The 27,227-nt window shown below is 45.5% G+C and overlaps 1 protein-coding gene across 22 annotated transcripts in view; it reads left to right on the top strand.

Annotated features, from left to right (window-relative positions):
• Nucleotides 1–27,227, top strand: part of UIMC1 (ubiquitin interaction motif containing 1) — a 128,831-nt gene that overhangs the window by 54,663 nt on the left and 46,941 nt on the right. For 19 of the 22 annotated variants that reach the window (XR_013229138.1, XR_013229139.1, XR_013229137.1 and 16 more), the window contains 3 exons: nucleotides 5,900–5,990; nucleotides 22,095–22,219; nucleotides 22,850–23,980. Coding sequence is in view for 18 of the 22 variants with exons in the window: in XM_077326278.1 (XP_077182393.1) it covers nucleotides 5,900–5,990; nucleotides 22,095–22,219; nucleotides 22,850–23,980 (1,347 nt within the window). In the remaining 4 variants the exon portion in view is untranslated. Of the gene's footprint in view, nucleotides 1–2,841; nucleotides 5,376–5,899; nucleotides 5,991–19,193; nucleotides 19,333–22,094; nucleotides 22,220–22,849; nucleotides 23,981–27,227 lie in introns of those variants that run through there. The other 3 variants (XM_077326286.1, XM_077326288.1, XM_077326290.1) reach the window with 3 other exon arrangements.

Consider the following 27,227-nt stretch of genomic DNA (forward strand, 5'->3'; position numbering starts at 1 on the left):
CCATTGAACATTATCAAATGCTTTTTCCGCACCTAAAAACACAAACACAGCCTGTATACCTCTTGTGCGCACCACTTTCATAGCGTTAAGAACAAATCAAATATTATTTTTCATATACCTTTTTGGAATGAACCCTGTTTGGTCTGGATGGATAATCTCACCAATACATTTCTTCCATCTTTCAGTCATGGCATTTGAAAAAATGTTGTAATCCACATTCAAAAGTGATATTGGTCTATAGGAATGTGGCGATAATGGATCACCACACACCTTATATATGAGTTATTGAAGCCTGCTGCCACATTTCAGGCAGTTTTTTCCAGGATGGTCTATGACCTCATTATCGTCTGCACTAGCATGGGAACAATCACATGACTAAGTTTCTTATAATAAACCAATGATAATCCATCAGGACCAGGAGCTTTGTTCAGTTTCAGAGCTGCTACAGTTCTGAAAGTTCTTGGAATGAAAATCTCTGATTTAGTATCTCACGCTGATTTTCCGTAAAACTCAAAGAGGTTATATCGTTCAAATATTCTGAGCAGTCTAGAGTGGCATTTTCATCAGCTTGGTATATATTTTGAAAGAAATTTATAAAACATTGCTGCAATTCCTGTTCAGTCTGGAGTAATTTCTCACCATATTTCAGTCTGGAGATTATATTTTTTGGAAGTTTTCCTTAAACCTGTATGCAAGCCACCTCCTTGGCTTATCTGTAAATTCAAAATTATTTTGTTGTAAGTAGTCCAGCTTCTTCCTCTTCTGTTTCAATTACATCCCATTTTATTCTTAAAAGACTGATTTGTTTAGCCACACGCTTCGTTTGTTGGATTTGTTGTTGAATTACGACAAATTAGTTGTCATAAAGATAAAATTATTTCCTTCAAATCTTTCTCCTTTTTCTAATCTCGGTATTCGTACTTATTAATTTGTGTCTCATATAGGCTTTGCTGGCATCCTAGACGTAGAGAGGGGAACCTAAGGCATCAGATTGATCTTGAAAAATTCCTCTAATTCTTTTTCACATTTCTTCTATCTTTTGGGTCTTCCAGAATATACTCATTCATTCTCCATTTCCTCATTCTAGTTCTGCAGAAAGCAGCAAGCTCAATCCAATTGGATTGTGATCAGCAAACATATTTGCCAAAATTTCCATGTTCACCACCTTGGACAATAAAGTCTTTGAATACCAGCATTGATTGATCCTGGAATAGGAACGATGATGATGGGAATAGAAAGTACATTGTCTACTTTTTGGATGGAATTCTCTCCAAAGATCCATTAAAGAGTGAAGTTGAAAGTTCAATTTTGCCGATTTGGGAAAAAGCGCACCATGCTGCTTTTGTGATTTGTCCAGAGAGGGGTTCATGACTGTGTTAAAATCTCCAACAATTAGCCATTCACCATCCGACACCTCACTGTGTTAAAAAAAATTCCTCATAAATTTTTTTTTTAGCATTATTAGGAGAGTATATGTTTGTCAAAATATATTTTTGGCCATCTGGGAGTTGTATGTCCAAAGTAACAAATCGGCCTTCTGGATCTTGTGACCTCACCATGACTTTTACATTGGGTTTTAAAACATAGATCACAACCCCTCTCTTTTTCTCAGTTGCCGAAGCCACAAATTCTCTTCCCAGTTTTTTAGATATTAACACATTTTGGTACTTCATTTTGACATCTGTTTCCTGAATACAACAGATATCTGCTCTTGATTTTTTTAAACTGATTACAATTTTTTGAATGTTTGGCAGGAGTGTTCAGACCATAAATGTTTATGGAGAGTATCCTTAACTTCTCCATGATTTCATGATGTTCCAGTGGCTCCTTGACAGAGTCTGCACTTACCTTGTTTATTGCATTGTCACTCCTGTTGAATTCAGATCGCTTTGAACTCGGATCTTCCTCTTCCCCCCCCTCCCCATTGAAACAGGATAGTGTTCTACACGTGGTTAGGGTAGTTCAGAATGGGGGAGCAGCCAAGCCTCTTTCTTTCTTTTCTTGAAGGGTGGGGGGAGAGGAGCCAAGCAGGGAGCCTCTTTGTTTTCTTGGAGGGGGGGGGGAGATGATCGAAAAAGGCAGAGAAAGGAGAACAAATCCAGGACTGACAGAAGTTGAGAGATTAGGGGCTTATCCTTTAAGGCAAGTTTGTCACATGACCACATGTGGCCAATCACGGGTCCTCTATCACGGAGGAGAGCCCAGATTCAAAACAGCCTTAAATATTGAGGGTTAAAGCACTCTAAGATATTACACAATAAAGGTAGGGTCACTCCGGATCAATCCTTGCTGCAGAAGGAAATTTTAAATCGCCCCAAATCCAAACGGAAATCGTATTCTGTGTAGAGGACAGGGACTGAATCGATCTGGGGTTGAAATAAAAGCTCCGTGCAGTTTACACCCTTATTGCAAGGAGCCTGAGGCTACCAGAAGTTTAGCCGGTAGATGTGGCCTTAGTCATGATTTTAATTTAGTAAACTTTGGCATTGCCTTGTGTTGACACTAAATTCTACTTTGCTACCTCTTGTAACATTGTAATCCTTCACAGCAATGCCGCTACCTTATTTACTATAATCCGTCCAACAGTCTCTAAGCTTATATATGTAGAATCATAGAATCATAGAGTTGGAAGGGGCCATACAGGCCATCTAATCCAACCTCCTGGTCTATGCAGGATCAGCCCTAAGCATCCTAAAGCATCCAAGAAAAGTGTGTATCCAACCTTTGCTTGAAGACTGCCAGTGAGGGGGAGCTCACCACCTCCTTAGGCAGCCTATTCCATTGCTGAACTACTCTGACTGTGAAATTTTTTTTCCTGATATCTAGCCTATATCATTGTACTTGTAGTTTAAACCCATTACTGTGTGTCCTCTCCTCTGCAGCCAACGGAAACAGCATCCTGCCCTCCTCCAAGTGACAACCTTTCAAATACTTAAAGAGGGCTATCATGTCCCCCTTTTGCCTCCTTTTCTCCAGGCTGAACATTCCCAAGTCCTTCAACCTATCTTCATAGGGCTTGGTCCCTTGGCCCGAGTTCATCCTTGTCGCTCTCCTCTGTACCCTTTCAGTTTTATCTACGTCCTTCTTGAAGTGAGGCCTCCAGAACTGCACACAGTACTCCAGGTGTGGTCTGATCTGTGCCATATACAATGGGACTATGTGTATAATGTGCCATCAAGTTACAGCAGGCTGTTGTTGACTCCAGCAACAGATTTTCAAAGCCAGCAAAGGTGGCTTCCCATTACCTTCCTGTTCCAAGCTTTCATTGATGGTCCACCATCCAAGCATTCACCCTGCATAATTTCCATTTTTTTACGCGATCGGGCTACACTATGCCATTCTACATCCCCCCTCCAATCTTCTGAAGTTCATTTGAATTGTTTAGAATATAGTCTGTGATTCCTCCTCCCATCCCCATCCCAGCTACTTTTGGGGTCATCCGTAAATTTGATACACGTACAGCTTCTGCAAAATGGTGCAGGCTTGAGACTGCTGCACAGCTCCAGTTGCATCCCATTTTCTCATTTGTGTCAATTTATTATTATTCGCTAAATGCAGTTATTTTTAGCCACTTTGTGATCGCTGCATCTAATTCACACAATCCATGCTTGCTTTGGAGGATGTAATTTGGATGTGGATCAATATCTTTGTTGACATCTAAGGTGTATGAAATGGCCCATGTCCAATAACACAGCTTCCCTATTCCTAGTTATAAAACGGGAACAAGCTCCATGTCCTTATGATATTACTGCTGGTAATGTGTAAGTGATGGGCTGTATATCTTTGCCTAGGTACATTTGGATGGTTGTATTCCCCCTGCCTACTAAATCAATTGACATGAGAAAACAACCAAGTTAGCTTGGTGTGACTTCTTCTATACTATTACTGCTATAGTTGGCCTTGTTTTCTCCTAAATGCCTAGTTTAAAATTCATCCATTCCCCCCTCTCCCCCCGCTATTTTCATCTAAAGGCTCTGTAGTTGTTCCTCCTTCAGGGACCATGCACCTCATGTTGGATCCTTAAGAGTAATGAATGTCACATTCAGATTAACCAAAATTGTTTTTGTATGCCCTTTTTGGTATGGTCAATATTGCTTGTAATTTTTTGGCAACTAAAAAAAAAGACTATTGCGAAGTATGTATCAAACTATGTATATTTTTCCTACATCGTACCCTCTTTCTGATGAAAGCAACAGCCCCAATCCATTCCTTCCCTCTCTGTAATATACTCCTAAAATCCCTTTGGATAGATCCCAGCACCCCTAGCTAAGGGCAATGTATTTTGCACCTTTCCTTTTTTTTTTTTTTTTTACGCTGTACCAGTGTACTTGGCTTTAGCAATCTGTCCACCTATTCCCTTCTGATAAATTTCCATTTTAGGCTGTCAGATCATTTTGTCAGTCAGTCAGTCAGTAACCTTTTATTGGCATAAAATATGTATAAGACATAAAAATAGGGTTTAAAATTTCAACAAAATAATAAAATAGGCCATGTGGTTACATAACCAAACAGATCTTAAAATGATTAAATAAACTATAAAAGATAAAATACAAGGTAGGCAGCATATTATAAAAGCATCTTAGTTAAAACTCTGGCAACTAAAATGGTTACCTCTGGGTCTTTGTCAGAGAGCAGAAATTGCAAGGTCATAGATTTACTTACAGAAGGCTTGTTTCCCAGCAAAGCAACAAAGCTGTCATCCCGACACTGCTCATATAAGGGGCAATCTAACAAAATGTGTGAGACAGAGTCAGGGCAGCCAGAACCACACGGACAGAGTCTCGCATGGTATGGGATACGGTTAAACCTTCCTTCTAAGACCTTTGAGGGGAAAGCATTCATTCGTGCCAGGAGAAAAGGTCTTCTCAGGGGTCGGACATCAAGAAGATGCAAATATGTAGGCATAATATTTCTCTGCATAGTGATGCCAAAGAATGCTGGTGAGCAGACTCGAGGCTGGGTAGGTATGAGTTCCTGCTGCTCATGGTCTAGTATTCTCTGTTTAATAATCCGGAAGATACATTTTTCTTCCAGAGGTTGTAGGGAGTTCAGACAGATCATTTAAAAAGATTCCTGAGTTGTTGTATCATTCTTCAGTTCCTCTAGTTTTCCCTCTGTAGCTTGCAATTGTGTTTCCATTGTTCCTTTTTTCCTCTTTTCAGACCTTAACTTCCCTGATGAATGTTCACACCATTGACTCTTAAAAATGTACTTGCTTGACAATTCAGGGAGGCTGTAGCATGATAGCTGTTTGAAGGATGTGACCCTTTCTCCTCAAAGGATAAGAATTATTTATGGGAGTGAATGGAGCTACCCAACTGAAATATGGGAGACAGAAGTAGAGTGATGTGTCTAATCGCAAGTGGTATTAGACAGTATGTTTTTATTTTATACGTTTTAACCAAGTGTTCCTTCTCTTTGATGAAGTAATTTTTGTTGGATGAAAACTGGACTACAGAATGTTCTCTGTCCTGTTAGACATGCTTGCTGCGGGAAGTTGTAGAGGGTGCGTTTCCATAAGCATTTCCAGTGCTTATGACTTCTGGAAGGCAGGGGGGTGTCAAATCAAGTCTCTTAAAACCCTATGCAGCAGGTATACTCCATGGCAGTGTATGACCTGAAGTCTATTGTCCTTTGTGGCTCATCTGTTTACACGTTTTGCCTCTTGATCCTCATTATATCATCACATGGTTCTTTTAATAGCTCCAGAGTACTCTTTTATTAGTGCCTGGGAGTCACATTTCTCACCCATTAAGTATCCTGTCTTTGTGTTAGCTTCTCACCCCCCCTTCAGGATTTAGATAAAGGTGATACAGGGGGAGTGGATTGGGAGGAGGATGGTTGGTAAACAGAAAAATCTCCTGCAGTTTATAAATGTACTCTGTTTCTTCTTCTGCAGCAAGAGTCAAAGGAGGAATATGATCTGCAGAAGAAAAGAACAAAGCAGCAGCTGGATAGAGCGAAGTTTGCAGCAAAAAGAAAAATTGCACGTAGGTCTCACATGTTCTGTGCCAGGGAGAAGTGGAGAATGAACAATACATAGATTTGTGTACCTTTTCCTCTTCTGTATACTTTTGCAGACATGGCACACCTCAGCCTTGCCACTTAACTGTGTACATGTCACAGACTGCTACCGTTGCAGTCCTGATAGCATCACATGTAAAAAACTATCATAACTGAAGTGCCATTGGGTGGACTTAACTGCATAAAAAAGCGAGGTCTTGTGAAGGCCCAAGAATTCCATTGGGTGTGTAAAGCCTAGCTTTACTATAGCATTTAGGATAGTGACTGTACTGTGCTAGTGTCTGCACTGAATGGCAGCTGGGAGATGGAAATCCTGGATAAAAGAGGGAGGAGTGGCAGTTGTCAGATTCTACTTATCCTTTATTTTTAGTATTATTTATTATTTATTTAACATTTATATACTGCCCTCCCCTGGGGCTCAGGGCGGTTTGCATAAAACTTGAAAAGGAACAGCCCCATCTTGTAGGTGGTGCCCTTTATAGGCTGTTTACGCACTGAAGGTTTCATGCCGAGCTGCAGGCTGGAGTTTTAGTTGTGGCAGGTTGCCCCACCTCTTCCTGCACTCACACGGGGGAGCATTTGGCCTGGTGCACCTCATCCTCCCCTGATTTGTGCTTCTGCATGGGAGCTGGGGCAGTGAAGTTCCCAGTGCATGAACAGTTATGGTGTGATTTTTATTCATAGGATATATTCTTATTTATAACTTGGTCATTAGGATGAGAATTCATTTGGGTTTCTTGCTGTAGTTAGCTTTATGAATCACTTGTTCTATGAGTAAAGTGAAGCTAGCCTTTGTTATGGTTCTAGGATTTTCCACTTCCTAATGCACAGTATTGTGCACAGTTTGCTCTCCTCAGTAGATCACCCACCTTCAAATTTCCTGCAGGGTTTTTGGGAGAATACTTGCTCCAGTTCAAAAGATTTTTTTAAGCATGGTTCAAAGGGTTACAACAAACCATGCTTTCCTTTGTATCCAAAATGTGGATTCTGTTTTGTGCTTCCTTCCCATAAAGTTGGATTCCAAACTAGGATTAGACTGGATTTTGATTTGTACCCAGGGTTTGCATTTGAACCATAATGGCAAGAAATAGGTTGCCCCAAAAGATGACATCTTTAGTCCAGGTTTTCTCAACCAGGTTTTTGTGAAATCCTGGGGTTGCTTGATGGCCCTGGCAGGGTTTCCTGAATGGGTGAGAGTTAATTAATGTTTTATATTAAATTTGTTAAACATTTACTGGGTGATACAAGCATAGATGGTCATTTCAACCCTCCCACCCCCTCCCAAAATGGCCAATGGTGGGAAGGGGCGGGGCCCCGGGTAGACATGTACATAGCTCTGCTACCCAACCATATTCTGCATAATCGTACAAGTTCTGGGGTTTCTCAAAGCCTGAAGAATATTTCAGGGGTTTCTTAATGGTAAATAGGTTGAGAAAGGCTGTTTTAGTTATATTGTGCACAAGGAGAGGGGAGGGAGTGTGTGAACCTGAGGATCTTTCACATAATGACAGTCTGCATGAAGCCACAGTGAGTAATGTTCAGTTTGCATGCACTACCTGATGTGAGAATAAAATGAATTCGTTTATGAATAGACTCCACACAGTGGTTGGAACAGGTGCATACCAAATGCAAAAGAAGCTAGGCAGAATGCAAAGGTTTTGTTTTGTAGATTCTTTTGCAAGAAAGTAAGTCACATGCGGTACTCTCAGCAAGCAAAGGGTACACAAGTGATAGTAAAAAGATTAAAAAGACTTGAAATCCTCTATTTCAAGGAGGGCTGTATATAAATGTGATAAATAAATAAATATTTGTGCCTGTGTATACAATGTTGAGAGCCTCTTGTGGCACAGAGTGGTAAGGCAGCAGAAATGTTGTCTGAAAGCTTTGCCCTTGAGGCTGGGAGTTCGATCCCAGCAGCTGGCTCAAGGTTGACTCAGCCTTCCATCCTTCCGAGGTCGGTAAAATGAGTACCCAGCTTGCTGGGGGGTAAATGGTAATGACTGGAGAAGGCACTGGCAAACCACCCCGTATTGAGTCTGCCATGAAAACGCTAGAGGGCATCACCCCAAGGGTCAGACATGACTCAGTGCTTGCACAGGGGATACCTTTACTTTTACCTTTAAAATACCAAAAGGTACCTACTGAAATCTTCCTGTTAATTTTTTTTAATATATGTTTTCTGAAACATATAGTATCCTCCCCCCTTTATACTACTACTACTACTACTACTACTACTACTACTACTACTACTACTACTACTACTACTACTACTACTACTATTATTATTACTATTATTATTATTATTATTATTTAATTTTTAGACCGCCCTTCTCCCAATAGGTCTCAGGGCGGTTTACAACATAAATAGTTAAAACACAATAAAATCCCCATAAAAACCCCAATTAAAAGTTACATATAACATATAGCGGTGGTGGTCACAATTCTGATCTTAGTTCAGCCTGGTGGAGAGAATAATGTTCAGAAGAGGGTGGCACCAATACAATAGATCTAACCATGATCTTGATGTTAGAGATCTCAATATTGGAGGGGATCCTCTGATGGATCAGTGGGAGAGCTGCCCTGGCCTCAACCATATGCCTGGCGGAAGAGCTCCGTCTTACAGGCCCTGCGGAAAGCTGGTAGGTCCCGCAGGGCCCTTAGCTCTTCTGGGAGCTCATTCCACCAGGTTGGGACCAGGACTGAAAAGGCCCTGGCCCGGGTCGAGGCCAGGCGAATATCCCGTGAGCCCGGGACAACCAGTAAATTCATACCCGCAGAGCGGAGTGCCCTGCGGGGGGCGTAAGCAACCAAGCGGCCCCACAGGTAGACGGGACCCAGGCCGCGTATAGCTTTAAAGGTCAATACCAATACCTTGAATCTGATTCGGAAACAGACTGGTAACCAGTGCAGATGACGAAGCACCGGCTGAATGTGGGCCCTCAAAGGTGTTCTAGTGAGGACCCTGGCAGCCACATTTTGGACCAGCTGTAACTTCCGAGTCAAAGACAAGGGAAGGCCCGCGTAGAGCGAGTTACAGAAGTCTAATCTGGAAGTGACCGTTGCATGGATCACTGTGTCCAGGTGTTCCAAGGACAGGTAGGGCGCTAGTAGCCGGGCTTGGCGAAGATGGAAAAATGCCGTCCGAGCTACATTGGTGACCTGAGCCTCCATAGAGAGGGAGGCATCAAATGTCACTCCCAAATTCCTGGCAACTGGTGCAGGTGTTAATTGCACCCCGTTCAGGCATGGGAGGCGCGCTTCCTGGTCCTGCCCTCTTCTGCCCAGCCACAGGACCTCCGACTTGGAGGGGTTGAGTTTCAGGCGACTCTGCCTGAGCCATCCAGCTACCGCTTCCAAACAGCTGGCAAATGTATCCGGGGTGGAGTCCGGCCTGCCGTCCATTAGGAAGTAGAGCTGGGTGTCATCCGCATATTGGTGGCAACCCAGCCCATAGCCCCGGACCAGCTGGGCTAGAGGGCGCATGTAGATGTTAAAAAGTGTGGGAGAGAGTATCGCCCCCTGCGGAACCCCACAAGGGAGCTCATAAGGGCTCGACATACTCTCCCCCATCGCAACCCTCTGAGTCCGGTTCTGGAGGAAGGAGACCAGCCATTGAAGCGCAGTCCCCGTTATTCCAGCTTTGGCGAGGCGGTGTACCAGTAACTCGTGGTCTACCACATCAAATGCGGCCGACAGGTCTAGAAGCATGAGAATGGCAGAGCCGCCCCGATCCGGCTGGCGCCGGATATCTTCCATGAGGGCGACCAGCACGGTCTCCACCCCGTGGCCAGGGCGGAAGCCAGACTGGTATGGGTCGAGGGCCGAAGTTTCATCCAAGAAACCTAGGAGTTGGTCCGCCGCGGCCCGCTCTATCACCTTACCCAGAAACGCCAAGTGCGAAACTGGACGGTAACTGGCGGGGTTCCGCGGGTCCAATGATGGCTTTTTCAGTAAGGGGCGTACCACCGCTTCCTTGAGCCCCTTGGGAAACTCTCCAGATGTTAAGGACAGGTTGACAATCTCCCTCAAGGGTCCTCCTATCCGTTGGTCGCGCGATTTGAGCAACCAGGACGGACAGGGATCCAAGGGGCAAGTGGTCGCTCTCACTGAACCCAGTAACTTGTCCACTTCGGTTACAGAGAGCCGCCTGAAGCCATCAAACACTAACCCCCTTGACGGCCACGGAGCTTCCAGTTCACTAACTGTATCAATCGTGGCAGGTAGGTCACGGCGGAGCGACAGGACTTTGTCTGCAAAATAGCTCGATAATGCCACACAGCTCAATTCCAATTCCCTTATCGTTTGTCGCCCTTCTTCGAGGGTGGTAAATAATCTAATTACCTTAAATAATTGTGCTGGGCGAGAGCTTGCAGACGCGATTTCTGCGGTGTAGAAGTCTCGTTTCGCCGCTTTCACCGCAATCTCATACGCCTTCATAAGCGTGCGATGAGATGTCCTTGTAGCTTCGTCGCGAGTCTTCCTCCACACTCGCTCAAGCCATCTCACTTCCTTCTTCCTCTCCCGAAGCTCCTGGGAGTACCATGGAACCTGTTTGAGGCGAAGGCGGAGAGGGCGCCTAGGAGCAATCTTGTCAATGGCGGCCGTAAGGCGGGACTGTCAGTCCTCCACCAAGGCCGTCAACGAGGTGCCGGAGGGCATCGGGTCCCGCAGGGCATTCAGGAATCTCTCAGATTCCATGAGTCTCCGCGGGCGGACTAGAATACGTCCGTCACCCAAACGGAGAGGGGGTGGTATCCTCAGTCGAGCCTTCAGGGCATGGTGGTCTGACCATGGAACGATGTTATTCGCCACCAGATCTACCGCTACACCTGCACCAAAGATCAAATCGAGGGTGTGACCAGCCTGATGGGTGGGACCAGCAACAATCTGCGAGAACCCTAGTGTCTCCATGGCTGACACTAGATCCAGGCCAAGTCCTGAAGACGGCGCATCCACATGAACGTTGAAGTCCCCCAAAACTAAAAGTTTTGGGTACTATACAGTACTATACAGTAAATTTTACTCAGATTGTGGGGGTAATAGATTCAGTATTTCTATTTTCTTTGCAAATCTTTTATTAGTAAGCTCTTGAACTTGAACTGGTGGAGCTTTGCATCTAATTCACTTTGCAAATGTCAAACTGAAATATGAATTGCTTTGTAAATTGCCATATTAGCATGTAAAAAGTCTCTGAACTGGTTTAATTTGTTTAAGGCTAGAATGTCTTTTACAAAGACTCTTGTACCCCCTTCCCATCATTTTCTTGGTGAGATTAGTTCTGTAAGTCATGTGATGCAATAAAGCGTTTAAATGGCAGCTCTAACAGCTCATTTGTAGATCTAGTAATTCAGCATACATGAAACAATAGATCTAAGCTGTCTTTAACAAACAAACAAGACCTCTTCCCGCATGAAAATGGAACTGTTAATGGTTTGCATGCCACATATGTGCTTGTATGTAGCTGGTGCCCAAATTGTTTTGCAGATTTCCCTGTCTGCTGGACCCTGGCTACACTAACTACCTGCCAACCTATTCAGACTGAGCTCATTTCTCAGATCTCAGCTTCTATTTTTGTGTCTCTAAGTTCTTAAATAGTCTGTTTGCTCACACCTGTAGGAGGCTAACACAATACTTAGAATTTCTAATCATCATAAATTATGACCAATGTAATCAACATCAAGCGCACACAAATTGTGTGCATTTGCAGACAGTGTTTAGAGATGATCAGATGTTAAGCAGAATAATCCAGGATAGCCAGGGATACGCAGTATGGTTTCAGCAGAACAGATACCTTGCTTCTCATGGGGAAGCGCCTTGCTTCTTTCCCTGACATGCAGGTTGTGGATTTCATGGGTAGAGGGAAAAGAATGTATTCTTTTCAATGCATGTGTATATTTGGAAAACAGAATAAAATCAGTTCTTTTTCTCTTTCTCATATTGTAAGTAAGTACATTTATTTGTATATAGCCATAGGCCTTTACAAAATATAAAATACAAATTTACAAACAGTAAAGTAGAATAAAAGGAACTGTATAAAAATATAAAATTTAAGATCAAAAAACTGAAACAGCATACAAAGTGCAAGAGTGATAAGAGGCTGCCTTAGTGGTTGTAACATTGGCCCTTATTTTCCTTGCAGCCAAGGCAAATAGGGCGGTTTTATATGTTACATCATCAACCTGGTCAGATAAAAGATAGATTAACTTTTCAGCAAGGGAGTGAAGGTTAGAACTAAGGATGGGCGATTCGGATTCGGAAACGCCCGAATGGGCCGAATCGGGGCCGATTCGGGCGTTTCCGAGCCAGGAACGGTCCGAATCGGACCTCTGGCTCCCCCTAGCGGTCCGAATCGCCGAGATTCGGCGTTTCGGACCGCCGAATCGATTCGGCCCGAATCGATTCGGCTTGAGTCGGAGGCTTCAGGCAGCCGTTGCCTGAAGCCTCCCTGGCTGTCTGGAATGTTTTTTTTTTTTTACTGAATTTTTTTTGGCGCCTAAAATGGCGGCGGGGGGGGAGGGGGGGAGTGAGTGGCCAACCAGAATGCCTGTAGCTTTTCAGCTCAGGCATTCTGGCCACTCACAGAGGGGTTTTTATTTTTTAAATCCCCTTGCTTTGTAGCCTGCACAGGAGGAGGCTACTTAAAGCGAGGGGCTGCTTGCTGGAGCTCACTTTGAGCTCTGGCTGGCTGGCTGGCTGTGTGCTGCTCCTAAGCTCCTGCTTGGTAGAGCGGCCGGCCTGCCTGCTGCCTTCTGGACTCCTGGACTGGTGGACTTCTCTGGACCTGGCCTGTGTGGACTGCGCTGGACAAGACAGCAATAGTTTGTTTTAGGGGTTTTTTTCTTCTGCTTTTCTATTTTTCTCTATTTTCCCCCCTCTCTCTCTCTCTCTCCCTCTCTCTCTCTCCTCTTTTCAAAAGTTTTTTGCCTTTGGGTTTCTGTGGGTGGGGGCCTGGGGGGGGGTTGGGGAATTGTGTTTGCTGTTCATTGTGTTAACTGTTTGCTGTGTTGTTTTTTGTTAAAGTATTTTGGGGGTGGGGGTTGGGGCTTGTATTTTAAAGTTGCCTTGTTTCTGATTGTTTGTTTTGGGGGGGGTTTGGTTGTTTTGGGTTTTTTTCTACAGGTTTCCTCAGTTGCCACCTTTGGGCTTCGTGCCCTGGGTGGCAGCTGGTTGTTTGATAGGTGTGTAGGTGTTTTTTTGGTGGGGGGCTAGTTTTAGTTTAGTTTTTTCTTTAGTTTAGTTTAGTTTAGTTTGTTAGGTTGTGTTTGTTAGGTTGGTTTAGCTTAGGGCCTTGCAGGGCCAGTTTTTGCCAGCCACCTTTGGGGGAGTGCCCTGGGTGGCTGCTGCTTGTTTGCTGGGAGCTGTTTCTTTGGTAGAGTTAGCTTGTTTGGTTAGGGCCCTGCGGGGCAAGTTTTTCTTGGTGGCCACCCTTGGGGGAGTGCCCTGGGTGGCTGCGGTTGTTTGCAGAAGCTGTTTGGTTGGCCTAGGCTAGGCTTGGTTTGATTTGGCAGTTTGGGCCTTGCAGGGCCACTTTTGCTTGGTTGCCACCTTTGGGAGAGTGCCCTGGGTGGCTGGCAGCTGGTTGGTGTTTTGGGGATTGTTTGTTTCCTTCCTGGGGGGAATTGCTGCGTTCTTCTTGGGGTGTCCAATTAGTGACCCTTTAAATAGGCAGTAAAATCCATAGTGTTAGGAGAAATTATAAAGTGCAAATAATTTTTTAGAATAGATAGTTTCTTTCCTAAGTAGCCAGATAGGATTTTTATAAGAGAACAGTGATTTGGGTTTTAGGTTAAAATTGTATTTTCTTGATAGTTAAAAAAACATTTAAACCAGCAGGGGCTGTGCCTTATTGAAGGCCAGCTTTCCTGGTAGAGACAGGAATTGATTTAGAGGCCAACAGGTTTAGGGGTTCTTCTTAGCAGATCAGGTGGGGGCTTGGTGCACAAATCTGCTCCAGCCTTCCTTCTAGCTAGTAACACTCAGGTAGTTTAAAACACTTTAAAAGTCTAAAAAGGTTTTTTTTCCTAATTTTCCCCTGCTGTAGGTTAGGTAGGGACAGTTAAACTTAGCTAGGACCAGACAGGTTCCTTTCGTTTAACAAAAAAAAAAAAAAAGGGAGAGAGAGAGAGAGAACAGGAAAACTCCATAGAAGTTAGGTCAGCTTAGGGTCTAAAAAAACTAAACAGGTAGCTGGTGGGAGGGTTTTATAAGTTTCAAGGTTTCCTTAGAAACAAGTGTTAGGGCAGTTAGTGGTAGGGCCTCAAATTTCCCTGTCTCTTAGATTACAGACAGTTAGTAGGAAAAGTTTGTCCAAGGGAACATGAGTGTGAAGAAGGAAGGTCAGGCTAGGGGCCCTGGGGGAAAGGCCCTACAGAAAACCAGAGGGGTGGAGGGGAGTGAGAGGGGGAAGGAAGTGTCCTTCCCCCCACCTGAGAAGAGGCCTGTCTTGGGTCGACCTTCCACCACTCCGACCTCTGGCCGGAGTGGTGCAATAAAGAGTGTCCGCAAGGGTCTCTTTATTGAGGCGGCTGACGGGGCGCCCCCTTCTAAGGTGCGGCAGGCAGGGGTCTTTGGTGGCACTTCTGCGGGGCCTGCTGATCAGACAGCCCCTCGTGCCGCTCCTTTTGCTAGCGAGGCATGGGGGCGTCAGGAGAAGTTGCCTGATCTCTCCCTCGGGGTGAGCCTTGGGGACATGAGTGGCTTGTCCTTCATGTCCCCAGGCATCACCTCGGGGGTGCAGAGAGCCCTGGAGGAGATGGGTGAGGGACTGGCCCGCCAGTCTACTCCCCTTTCTCCTCCAGGATCCAGCAGGCTTCAATTGGGGGGGGGGAACAGGAGCAGATGGTAGAGGTGGTGCAAGAGGGAGAGATGGAGGTGGCACCCCCTGCCCCGCCATCTCGACCCCTTCCCCCTCTCTCACCTCTTTCTGTCCCCACCTCAGGACACGGTGTGTCCGGCCCGAGCTCCTCACAGGAGGCAGCTCAGAGGACTTCCCAGGCTGCAAGCCAGCCTGCGTCGTCCAAAGGCTCCAAAGTCTGGAATTACTTCCAGACAGTGGAGGGAACCCACCTAGCAGAGTGCCAGCTCTGTAGGCAGAGGGTTAGTCGTGGAAGGCAGGAGCGCCACTACACGACTAGCGGCCTCATGAACCACCTGAAGAGGCACCACCAGGCTGTCCTGCTTCAGGGGGAGAGACAGGCTGGCAGTGGGGTGCCTGCACAGGCACAACCTACCGGCACGGGGCTGGAGAGTCTCCCTGGGACCTCCACCTCGAGAGCTCTCCCTAAGAGTTCTGCTCAGGGGGCGGGTGGAGTTAGAGGGAGGCAAGCGACCATGGTGGAGATGCTTGCCCGGGCTGGCAGTGGCATGCCAAAAGGGGGGTTTGAGGCAGGGTGTAGGGCCGCGAACCATGACCTAGCTGCGCTCATGGCCGTGGGTGGGTACCCCTTTCGTCTGGCCGACGACATGTACTTCCACCGACTATGCCGTCGCATATCCACCTGGTACACGCCTCCTAGTCGTACCACGATTAGCAGGACAGTGTTGCCCTCTCTTTATAGGGCAGCCAGGTGCCGGGTGGAGGTAGAGATGTCCCGAGCTTCAGGGACCGTACACTTCACCTCGGATATATGGACGTCATGTCATGCGCAAGATGCGTACATCTCGCTGACTGCGCATTGGTGGGACGTACGGGAGGTGCTGGGTGGGGTTGAGCCTGTTAGGCAGGGTGAGGGCTGCCGGGCAGGCTATCGCCATGCCTTGCTGCACATCGAACCCTTCGATGTGCGGCACACGGCAGACAACATCGAGGGCACCATTCGTAGAATGGTAGATGGCTGGGTAGGCAGTGGGACGGGGGTCACCAAGGGCTTCTTGGTGACAGATGGTGCCCTCAACATGACCAAGGCGGTCAAGGGCATGGGCCTGAAGCACATCTCCTGTGCGGCCCACCTTCTCCACCTCGTGGTTAAGGATGCCCTTGGGGTCGGCTCCAAGGGAACCGGTTCATCCGCCGAAGCCATTGACTTCAGGCATCTCATCGAGAAGTGCCGGAAGATCGTGGCGCATTTCTCTCACAGCTCGTACGACGTCTCGAGGCTGGAGAGAAAGCAGGTCCTGATTGCCAATTTCCTTGTTCTGTAATCATTTTTTTCTCACGCTTTTGGGAGCCCATAGGATGGGGACCCCTTGGTCCAATCTTCATGAAACTTGCAGGGGATCTCTGGGGGGGTCTTCCCTCCATCCCCTGCAAGTTTCAGGAAGATTGCACCAGGGGGTCCCATCCTGGGGGCTCCCAAGGAACATCCCCCATAGAAGTCTATGGAGAAACATGTTCAGCCTAGAGAACCTGACGCTCCATTGTAACCAATGGAGCGGATAGGGGCACCCTCTTTGGGAGCCCGTAGCATTGGACCCCGTGGTCCAATCTTCTTGAAACTTTCAGGGGACTCAGGGAAGACCCTCCCTGAGATCCCCAAGAAGTTTCAGGGGTGCAACTTGCACCCCCTCCCTCCCAGCCCCCGGGGAAGGCGGGGGAAGGCTTGCCAATGCAAGTCAATGGAGACATTGACTTGCATTGGCCCCGAAACGCCCGAAACGATTCGGGAGGCTCCAATGCAAGTCAATGGCTTCCATTGACTTGCATTGGCCCCGAATCGGCTCGGACAGCTCCAAATCGATTCGGGAGCCTTTCAATGCAAGTCAATGGCCTCCATTGCAAGTCATGCAAGTCAATGGCCTCCATTGACTTGTATTGGCTCCCGAATCGATTCGGACCGGTCCGAATCGGTCCGAATCGGCCAATTCGGATCCGAACCGGTCCGAATCGGGCCGGTCCGAACCCGAACCGGTCCGAATCGGGGCCCCGATGCACAACCCTAGTTAGAACCCCGTAATATCTCATTGAGAAATTTGGCTCTGGGTTGAGCATAAAGTAAGCAGTCAAAGATCTAGTGGGGTAAATCCTCCAGAGCTTGTGCACCACAAATACAAAGACGCTGGTTTTTTGGCGTACAGCTAAATCGGCCCGCCAGTACCTCTGTAGGCATCGTTTCAAATCGAAGTGATGTGAAAGTTACTCTGAGATTATGGTTAGTGATCTTCATTAGATAAGAGGATCTACGGTGGTCATGTTTAAACCGCTTAAACCATGTTGCTGACTTAATTTTCAAAATTTGCATTCTGTCTAACTGGGCATCACTTTTGAAGATCAAGTCTCTAAGGTGAGAGTTATTAGCTGAAGGATTTAGGAGGTCATCGGGGATGGAGTAGCATGCAATAAGGCTATTAATAAGGCTATGCCGTGCTGGATCCTTAGATAACATTATATTAAAGGACTGATGACTAAATTTGTTTAAGTTGGCTAACCTAAGGTTTTTCCACTGTTTTAAAATTGCCAATTGTATTCGGGCACTAAGAGAGGGCAGACCTGTTTCTGCCCTCATCAAAACAGCCGGAGTTCCCCTAGGTAGGGCTAGAATTCGCCTTAAGAATATATTTTGAACAGATTCTAGCCTAGGTATGATGTTTTCCTTCCATCCCCAGACCTCTACTCCATACAAGAGATGGGGGATAACCTTGCACTAGTATAATTTGAGGGCTGGATCGATGAGGAAGCCTCCTATTGTATAATAAAACTTCAGAATAGTGCCTACTAGGCGTGTTGCAGAGGATCTAATGGTGTCCAAATGAAGTTTCCAATTCAGCCTCTCACTAAATGTGATACCCAGATATTTAAATGAATTGCACTGGCTAACAGAATTTCCAGATATGCTCCAAGAGAACTTTTTGGCCCTTTTTCTAAAGACCATTACTTTTGTCTTATCGTAGTTTATTTTAAGACCTTCTTCTTTACAATAAGCACCAAGTTGTTGTAGTAGTCTTTGCATCCCAATTTTGGTGAGGGAAATTAGGGCCATGTCTGAAATGCCAGAATTCTTGTCTGGAGTATTCCATTTTGCTGAGCGGGGGAAGGAAGGGGGAATGAGATGTCCTATTGCTTCATAAGTAAGAGTTTGATCTGCATTGCATTTTATGGTGCCTGATAGTTTGGTTGTGCCCAGTACATGTCCATAACAAAAGCAGAAAATGAGATAGGATAAGCAGTGTTATTAAACACTAATCAGGTGATGTTTGTTTGTTTGTTTATTTATTTGATTTATATACTGCCCTCCCTGGGGACTCAGGGCAGTTTACATGGAACTTATGAACGATACATAAAACAATCAATACCACCTGAATAACCATACAATATTAATAACAGGTAGTTGTAATAATAAACAGTATAAAAAAATGATACACTAAACAGTACAAACAGGTCTAGAGCACTCTGGTGGAGTTCTGAGATGGAGGGGAGCAGGGGCCCATCATTTGCTGTTGGTTGTGCCTGGTCTCAACCAAAGGCCTGGTGGAAGAGCTCCCTTTTGCAGGCCCTGCGGGACTGTTTAAGCTCCGTCAGGGCCCTGATCTCTTCTGGGAGCTCATTCCACCAGGTGGGGGCCAGAACAGAGAATGTTCTGGCCCTGGTTGAGGACAAGCGGACTTCTTTGGGGCCAGGGACCATTAGCCAGTTGGTGGCGGAGGAGTGTAGGGCTCTTTTGGAGGCATAAGCAGGGAGGCAGTCCCTCAGGTACACTGACTGCATATGGCCTTGAAAGTAATTACCAGGACCTTTAGTCTGATACGGAATTCAACTGATAACCATGGATGTGGGACCTCCATGGTGTTGCTGTGAGGATCCTGACCGCTGCATTTTGGACCAGCTGTAGTTTCCGGGTCAAGGCTAAGGGCAGGCCTGCGTAGAGCGAGTTACAGAAGTCCAGTCTAGAGGTGACCGTCGCATGGATCACTGTGGCTAGGTGTTCCGGGGCCAGGTAGGGTGCTAGTAGTTTGGCTTGGCGGAGATGGTAGAATGCCAGCCGCGCTACCTTTGTGATCTGGGCTTCCATTGTGAGGGAAGCGTCCAGAATCACACCCAGGTTCCTGGCTGAGTGAGCCATAGTGAGCTCTATGCCATCCAGGGTGCGCAGGCGCGCTTTCTCACATGGCCCCTTCTTACCCAGCCACAGGACCTCCATCTTTGAAGGATTGAGCTTCAGACGACTCTGCTTAAGCCATCTTGTCACTTCTTCCAGGCGACTGGCTAATGCTTCTGGGGGAGAGTCAGGGCGGCCGCCCATCAGGAGGAAGACCTGGGTGTCATCTGCATATTGATGACAACCCAGCCCAAACCTCCATACCAGTTGTGCAAGAGGGCGCATGAAGATGTTGAATAGGATAGGAGAGAGGACCGCTCCTTGTGGGACTCCACAAGTAAGTTGTTGGCGGTCAGATGTTCTCTCTCCTATTGCAACCCTCTGTCCACAATCCCGGAGGAAGGAGATCAGCCATTGAAGGGCTGTCCCTCGTATTCTGGCATCGATGAGGCGGCAAGCTAGAAGCTCATGATCGACCATATATGACTATATGGCTTCTCATATATGACCATATATGGTCATTCCAACTCACCCTTCCTCCCAAAATGGCTAATGTTGGGCCTGGAGGGGATGGGAAAGGGAGGAGTCATGGGTGGGCATGTGCACAGCTATGCTTCCCAACCATATTTTGCGCGATCGTGCTACTTCTGGGGTTTCTTGAAGCCTGAAGAGTGTTTCAAGGATTTCTCAGTGGTAAAAAAAATGGTAAAAAAAAGTTGATAGAAGCTGCATTACGCAATCATCTTCAGGAACTCTAAGTGTGTATTGTTACCCGAATTGCGTGGACACATGTCCTAGAACACGTGTCTTAGAGCTTGTGGGGAAAATAGCTGTTATAGCGACAGGAGGGTAACTAGCGTTATGGATCTTGCCTATGTATACCAGAGTTATTGCACCCGTAGGAACTCAAGGCACCCATGTAACTGGTAAAATGATAAAGACAAGCTTTATTGAAGAAAATAACAAAAAGACACACAAATAGCTAACACACCTACAAACAGTCATACAAACAGAGAAAGGGAGGAAAGGTGGAAGGCTTGGTATAATTACCTGTCTGATGAATGGAGAGTCAGAGGAAGCAACACAACCCAGCCTGGGAGGTTTCCAATGCCCTGGCTGGATCAGGAGATGGCCAAAGATGGGCTTAAACAAAGGTATTAATGTCTCTGAGGAAGAGAGCCATCATGTCTCGATGGGGCTAGCTGACAGGATGTGGGGAGGAGATTTCCCCTGGCAGTGAATATGTAAGACAAAAGACAAATTTCCATCATGTGCCTAGGAGTCTCTGGGCAAACAGCATGGGGCCAGACCACTGATCAGCAATGCAATGGAGAGGAGGTAAACTGGAGAGCAAGGTTGAGCCAGGGGGCACCTAGAGCAGGCAGAGGCTGAACCTAAGGCAATGATTTCTAAGATGGAGTCTGACCTGGCTCAGTCAGACCTTAGCAGTGTCGTGGCTTTGGCTTAAGCCTAGACTGTTGAGGGATGCCATTGATTGTAGAAGACAGTGTGCCTGTTGGTAAGGCAGGGGGTCCTGCCACACTTAACAGTACCTATATAGTAATGCAGATTTCCGCCTTCCTGCAATATAGCTATAGTGGGGCAGAAGCTTCTTGTAGAAACCTGTCTGCCTTCTTGTTACTCTCTCTTGGCCCTCACTTCCATTAAGCATTGAAGGAAAAAGAAATCAGATTACTTCCATGCAGTGGAAAGTCTATAATTATGTGTCCCAGTCCACTTCTATGTGCAGAAGGAATAGCTAAATTCAGCCCTGGTGAAAAAAAAAATACTTGTGCAGCAGAGGAAAATGAAACATTGCATTGTGGCACATGGAGTTGTTGCTTCAGTCCTGTTGTGATCTCTCCAGCAGATGTCTTGAAGTCTGTCTTTTGCCATTTCTTTCTCAGCCCAATGTGGCAGCCCTTTTCTTTTAGCTGAGAATTAGAGGCCCTGGATTCCAGATGTGAGGTCTGGTCTGAAAGCATTTCTCATGTGAAACGTGTCCACTTTGAGATACCATCCAGGAGGTTGAAACTGAATTCTAGTTCTTTTGATGCCATAATGCTTTTTATTAGTGCATTAAGGAGCCTCAGTGACATTCAACATTTGTGGGAAGTGATCAAAAATCTCTCTTTTGTCTCCCCTCTGAGTACAGCATTGTAGACTCAGGTACTTTTTTTTGGTTGAAGTTTTGTTTGAGAGGCCTTTGTGTGTCAGAACCAACCTTAGAAGGGTTTGACTGAAGAGCATTTCAGGGTACTCTTCAAATCCCCAGAAAGCTGTGGAGTTTCTTTATCATTCTGTTTTGCAGGTTGGCTATTTTTAGCAGTGCAAAAGTGGTGGATCAGAAATCTCAGTGAACAGCTAGTTTCCAAACTGCTTTTGTTTTTAAAACAGTCACTTGTGATTACTACTGGGTCCTGGGAAATCCGTAAGGGGAACACTGGGAAAAGGCTGTACCAAAAAGCAGTTGCTTCATTGGGCCTGTCAAAAAGGGGTGTTTGATGGTTGTGCTCTTTTTCATTGGAAGATAATTCTTTGCAGTCTCCGGGGGTTTTGCATGGTTAAATTTCAGACATGTTTCCACAGCAGTGTACATCACAAGAGCATTGTGACTTTATTTAAATTAATAACAACACTGTGTGGTAAAGAGCATCATTCTGCTCTGCCATCAAGACCGTGCCTTTTCAAAAGTGTCTGTTCACACACAGTTCAGGTTTCAAAATCCACATCATTTTCTTTTCTACACTCTCAGACACATATGCTGCATGTGGAAGTACAAAATGGGAGCTGCTGCTGGGTGATTATGTGATAAAACATTTCATTGTGAGGAACTCACCTCAGAAGTCAGAGTTGAGATTATGGCTGCCCTTAACTCAGTGCCTTGTCTTTGGTTCAGTGATTTGAGGGTGCCCAAAGTGCATCACTCTGCATTTAGCACTGCCTGTTCCAGTTTTGAAGGTGCACAGGAAAGGAAGCTGAGATGTAAGAGTCTGAACCAATTTGTTATCTCTCCCCCACCCCCATGAAGGTGAAAGTCCTTCGGTACCTTCTTGTGGGAGAATTTTATTCTGTTTATTTATTTTGTTCTCTTTCCAGAGATGACAGAAGATGAACAATTTGCCCTGGCCCTGAAAATGAGTGAGCAAGAAGCCAGGCAGTTGAACTCACAGGAAGAGGAAGAAGAAGAGCTCCTGAGAAAGGCTATTGCTGAGAGCCTCAGTGTAAGTAGGGCAAAAGATATTTGGGCTGCCTAGAAATACCCTAGTCCATTTCCTCTCATCAATGGTGTTAAAGGAGTGTGTCTAGGGCAGATCTCCAGCTGGAATTCTACTTCCAGAAGGCATAGATTTGTCTGACGAGGGGAGCTCCAAGCACATTTAGAGGCTTTATTGTGCCATTATTGGTGGCTAATGGTGAATTTCACCTTTACCTATCTTTCATAGATTGTTGTGGAGATGTCCATTTGTCTCTTTTGCTCTGCAGTATAACAGTCAGTTTAGTTCAATAAATACGAGTCTATGTTTTTTAAAGAGCCTCTTGTGACCCAGAGTGGTAAGGCAGCAGACATGCAGTCTGAAGCTCTGCCCATGAGGCTGGGAGTTCAATCCCAGCAGCTGGCTCAAGGTTGACTCAGCCTTCCATCCTTCCGAGGTCGGTAAAATGAGTACCCAGCTTGCTGGGGGGTAATGACTGGGGAAGGCACTGGCAAACCACCCCGTACTGAGTCTGCCAAGAAAACACTTGAGGGCGTCACCCCAAGGGTCAGACATACCCAGTACTTGCACAGGGGATACCTTTACCTTTATGTTTTTTAAAGGCAAATTGTGTTTGTGTTTTGCTCTCCCCTTTAGAGTTGCCAGCCCTGTGATTCTGCTGCTGCAGCTGCTCTGCCTCCGCCTGCCCAGGCACCTGAGTCCCCAGTGCCAAGCCACCCACCTGGACCAGAGGCTTCTGAGTTCCTCACAGCCCCACCACCACACTCTGAATCTTTGTGCTCTAAGGGCGGCTCCCTTTTGCCCAGCCGTAAAGCTAATGAGAATGGACAGACAGATGTTGCCAAAAGACCCCTTGTGGTCCTGACAAGGTTGAGCCAGGAGATAGTTGAGAGCTCGCTGGTCTCTAGTATAACTGTGTCTCCAGGGAAGAGCCAGCCTGAAAGATCAACTGAAGGATCTTCCTCACCAGCAAGCAGTGATTCCAGTGACACACCGCCCTGTCTACAAGACTTCTTTGCCTCAAGTCCCACCTTTCCCCGAAGGCCTCTGGGTGCTTGGCCACTGGCACCTCGGCAACTCTTTGCAGGAGGGTGCAGCCCTTCAAAACCTGCAAGCCAGGACATAGAAAATCATTCCCAGAATTGTTCAGAGAGAGACCCTGTTCCTGGGTGCTCAGAACCACTAGCAATATTGCCTCAAAAGCATAGCACCCTGGCCCACTACACTGGTCCAGATTCTGAGCTTGAACAGCAGATCCAGCCTTGGGAGAAAGTGGGACCTTCTGCTGAGTCCCAAAAAGGAACTGAATTGCCAGGAAATGCCCCACCACCTTGCACACTTCCACTGGCGGACGAGGAGTACAACCGAGATACAGTACACTATTACTGGGGTGTCCCATTCTGCCCTAAAGGAGCTGATCCCAATAAATACACCCAAGTCATCTTATGCCAGCTTGAAGTTTATCAGAAAACCCTGAAACAAGCTCAGAGGCAGCTCCTGCAGAAGAAGAGGTTTGGGGAACCAGTTGTTCCTAACTCATGTTCTTTGAGCCAAAGTGAACATGGTACGGAAGAGGAGAAGCATTTTAAGGGCAAGGGAGGTACAGATGAACAGGAAAGCGAAGATATGGATGATGAAAAGGAACCTGAGAGCATAGCTTGGCTTCTTTCCCCAGCAAACGGAGAACTGGACAAAAATCCAAAGCAGAATGCAGCCAAGGAAGAAAACTCTGAGCATGGAGATGATCCAGTTAGCAGCTCCTGTCAGGTAAACATTCTACTAGGCTTGTCTGTTGGGTAAATTCTGAGTGAACTGTCTTCTTGTTTTATGTTATGAGCTTGGTCTGTACAGCATCCTTGACTACAAGGAAGACAGCTGTCTTTATTGATTTTAATATTTAGGAGAGGGTACAGTTTCGCTCAGGTCTATCATGCATTTTGTTCAAAGAGCTTACCAACATCAACCACCACCGACTAGATATTAACTCAACACTTAGGGGATCCTAAGAGTCGTGTGGTGTCCCTGAGTTAACATCTAGTAGGTGGTGGTTGATGTTGGTCCTCTTACGTGAACCGACAACAGATGGTGAGGAAGCAGTAAGCCTCCCTCTATAGCAAGGTCCATCTCTCAAACTGCAACTATCTTAGCAAATATCTAGGAGTATATTAATCCACACTTAAAAGGTCCACAAAATTGATGAAGAACATGAAGTGAGCAGCGTGTTTCAGTGGTGAAAGCTGTTTTCTTCCTGTTGATATTTTTCCCTGCCCATTCTCTGTACTTTGAGAACTGTATGATATCAAAATGCCATTCAGTCTATTCTTAGATAGTAATATAGGCTGAAAACTTTCACTACTCTGAATAATAACAATAAAATTATTATAAAATCCCTGGTATTGTCAGTAATACATGAAGAGGAGTCTTGTAGCATGTCAAAGACTAATAAGGCATGATTTCAGCATAAGCTTTCATGTTTTAGACCTCACTTCATGAGAAGCATGGAGTGTGCAATCATTTTGCAGACATATTTATAACCAAAGTTACAAATTGGGTGGGGAAAGAGGGGAAATTATAGCAGAGGAGAAGAGATCCGGTGTAAATCCTCTTGTAATTCACTCAGGCAGGAGTGCCTGTCAAAGAGACAACTGGGATAGATATTGTTGTGCAGTTTGGATTAGGAGAGAGGCCAGAGGTCCCAGTTTCTCACAGGGTACAGAGAAAGCAAGAGCCATTTTCATGCATGGGGGAGCATGATAATTTTCCTAGTTGGCATTTGAAGCTGGACCTTCCACATTTCCTTCCACATTTCTTAGTTGCCTTAAAGGCTTTCTTAATGTGCCATTTTATCACCTGCCTGACAGCCACTAGGTGTCAGTGTCTGCTTCATTTCTTGAGCTTTTGGGTCATTGCTGCTGTTTAAACAGATTGCTGTCAGATGAAGTATTTATTGCTGCTGTATTTTAGGTTTGTGTCAGCCTTTTCCAACCCTCATTTTTCATAATGATTTCACTGCTAGATCATTGTATAACTTTATCTTCTCTCTGACTGAAGCTCAACCTTGTTGTTACTATTTTCAAGTGAATTTGATTGTTTACTTGTGTGATGGAAAGATACTTAACTTGTTTTGTGATATTTATATTCTGTCTTGTAATATTGAACACTCTGAGGAAAAACTGTCATGTCTGCATTTTCTTTGAGAAGCAGGAGTGCAGTTCAGCCTATGCCGTCAGGTCTCACAGTCTTGGATGCAGCAAGGCTATATTTAAATATACCTCAAAGGTGACCTGCAAAGGAGAAAGTCTTGGACTTGTGCCCTCATTTTGTTTCTTTGTGATAGATTACTATGGCAGGAGTGATTTTGTGTCAGGGCTGTTTGTATCTTCTTGCTTTTGTTAAAAATTCAAGTCTTTAACCTGGAAGGTTTTACAGCGTGCAAAATGTGGATGAAAATGGGAGACCCAAAAGGGCTGTGTAGAACTGACAGCTTACTCTTAACACCTATTTAATACTAAATGCCTAATTCCTGAAAGAAGGGGCATCTGAAACTAGAGGTGCATCGTTCCTCCTGCTGCTTCCTCAAGGAATGCAAGCTTTTAGCATGTTCCTTTTAAGCTTTTAGCATGTTCCAGCAATAACAGGGAGTAATAGACTTGGCATTTAAAATGGCTCTAGGGCTGTAAGAAACAAATGGGGTTGTTGGGGCAACCTGAAAACACAATTAAGATGTGAGAAGCTCAAGTCCCCCAACTCTCAAATATACACAAAAGCATTCTGAGGGGTAGCATGGAAGCAGAGGCAAGGCTTTGGCCTAGTTTGACAGGATGCTTTGTGGCAGGTTCTTCTTAACATCCTCTCCCTTTTCCCCTCCCCCCACATAATAGAACATGGATCTGATGGCAGATAATTCAAAGGCCACTTCCCCATGTTTTAAGCCTCATTTGAGCACTACATTTTTCTGTGCCATAATTACCCACCGGCTTTCTTTGTCATTGTTACAGCACCTTTTGTGTTAACAGTAGTGGAAGTCCTGATGCATTTCAGGTGTCATCATGTCTCCTGAGCTGTTCAAACCAGGCTGCTGGTGCCTCCCCACGAGGACACCAGTTATTCCCATATTATAACTGAACCATTTCTAATCTGATGAAGGGTACTCTGCCTCTCCAAAGCTCACACCCTGAAAATGTTATAGTTCTCTAAGACGCTACTGGACTAAAATCTAGCTGTTTGCCAGCAGACCAACACAGTTACCCTCCGAACCATTTCTAGTCTAGGGTGTTAATCTGTATCATGCTTTTCCTGGCAGCTTGATCTTCTGGCAAATCTGCCTGACTATGTCCCTTGCATCTTTTCAATTACAAAACTGTTAATCAAGGCAATAACTAGTTTCCTCCAGGTGTTCCCTAGAGGTTCCTTGTTCAGTCTGTTTATAGTGAAATATCACTAGAACAGTGAATATGCATGGGCTGTCCCTTCAAAGAGCCCTTCCTACTGTTCTCTGGGAAGTCATATGTACCTTTTTATTTAGATGAATATATTTTTAACAAATGTAGACTCTTGTTATGGTCTAGAATCAGGCGTAAACTAGAGATAACATTTGTAACCATAATATCTACTGATACTCCATGTGTGTTGTAAAACCTGAGTGCTGTGAGTTTTCCTTTTCTCCACTCCACTTCCTTGGCTGATGCTTGTTAGAGGTGGAACCATTTGCAGTACACTAACATCATATTATGTGTTAACTTCAAGAGGAACTAAGAAAAAAGGAAAATGTTCAGGAAATGGAGGGAAGGACAGAGCTCTAAAGAAGAGTACCTACAGGTTACTAGGCACTGTAGATCAATCATCAGAAAGTCCAAAGCTGAGAGTGAGCTAAGATTGGCCAGAGAAGCCCATTGCAACAAGAAAAGATTTTTCAGTTATGTGAGGAGCAAACGTAAAGTAAAGGAGGCAATAGGCCCACTTTTGGGTGCAGATGGACAAACTCTAATGGAAGATGCAGAGAAAGCAGAAAGGC

This window comes from Paroedura picta, chromosome 3, assembly GCF_049243985.1.
Source record: "Paroedura picta isolate Pp20150507F chromosome 3, Ppicta_v3.0, whole genome shotgun sequence".
Classification (NCBI taxonomy): domain Eukaryota; kingdom Metazoa; phylum Chordata; class Lepidosauria; order Squamata; family Gekkonidae; genus Paroedura; species Paroedura picta.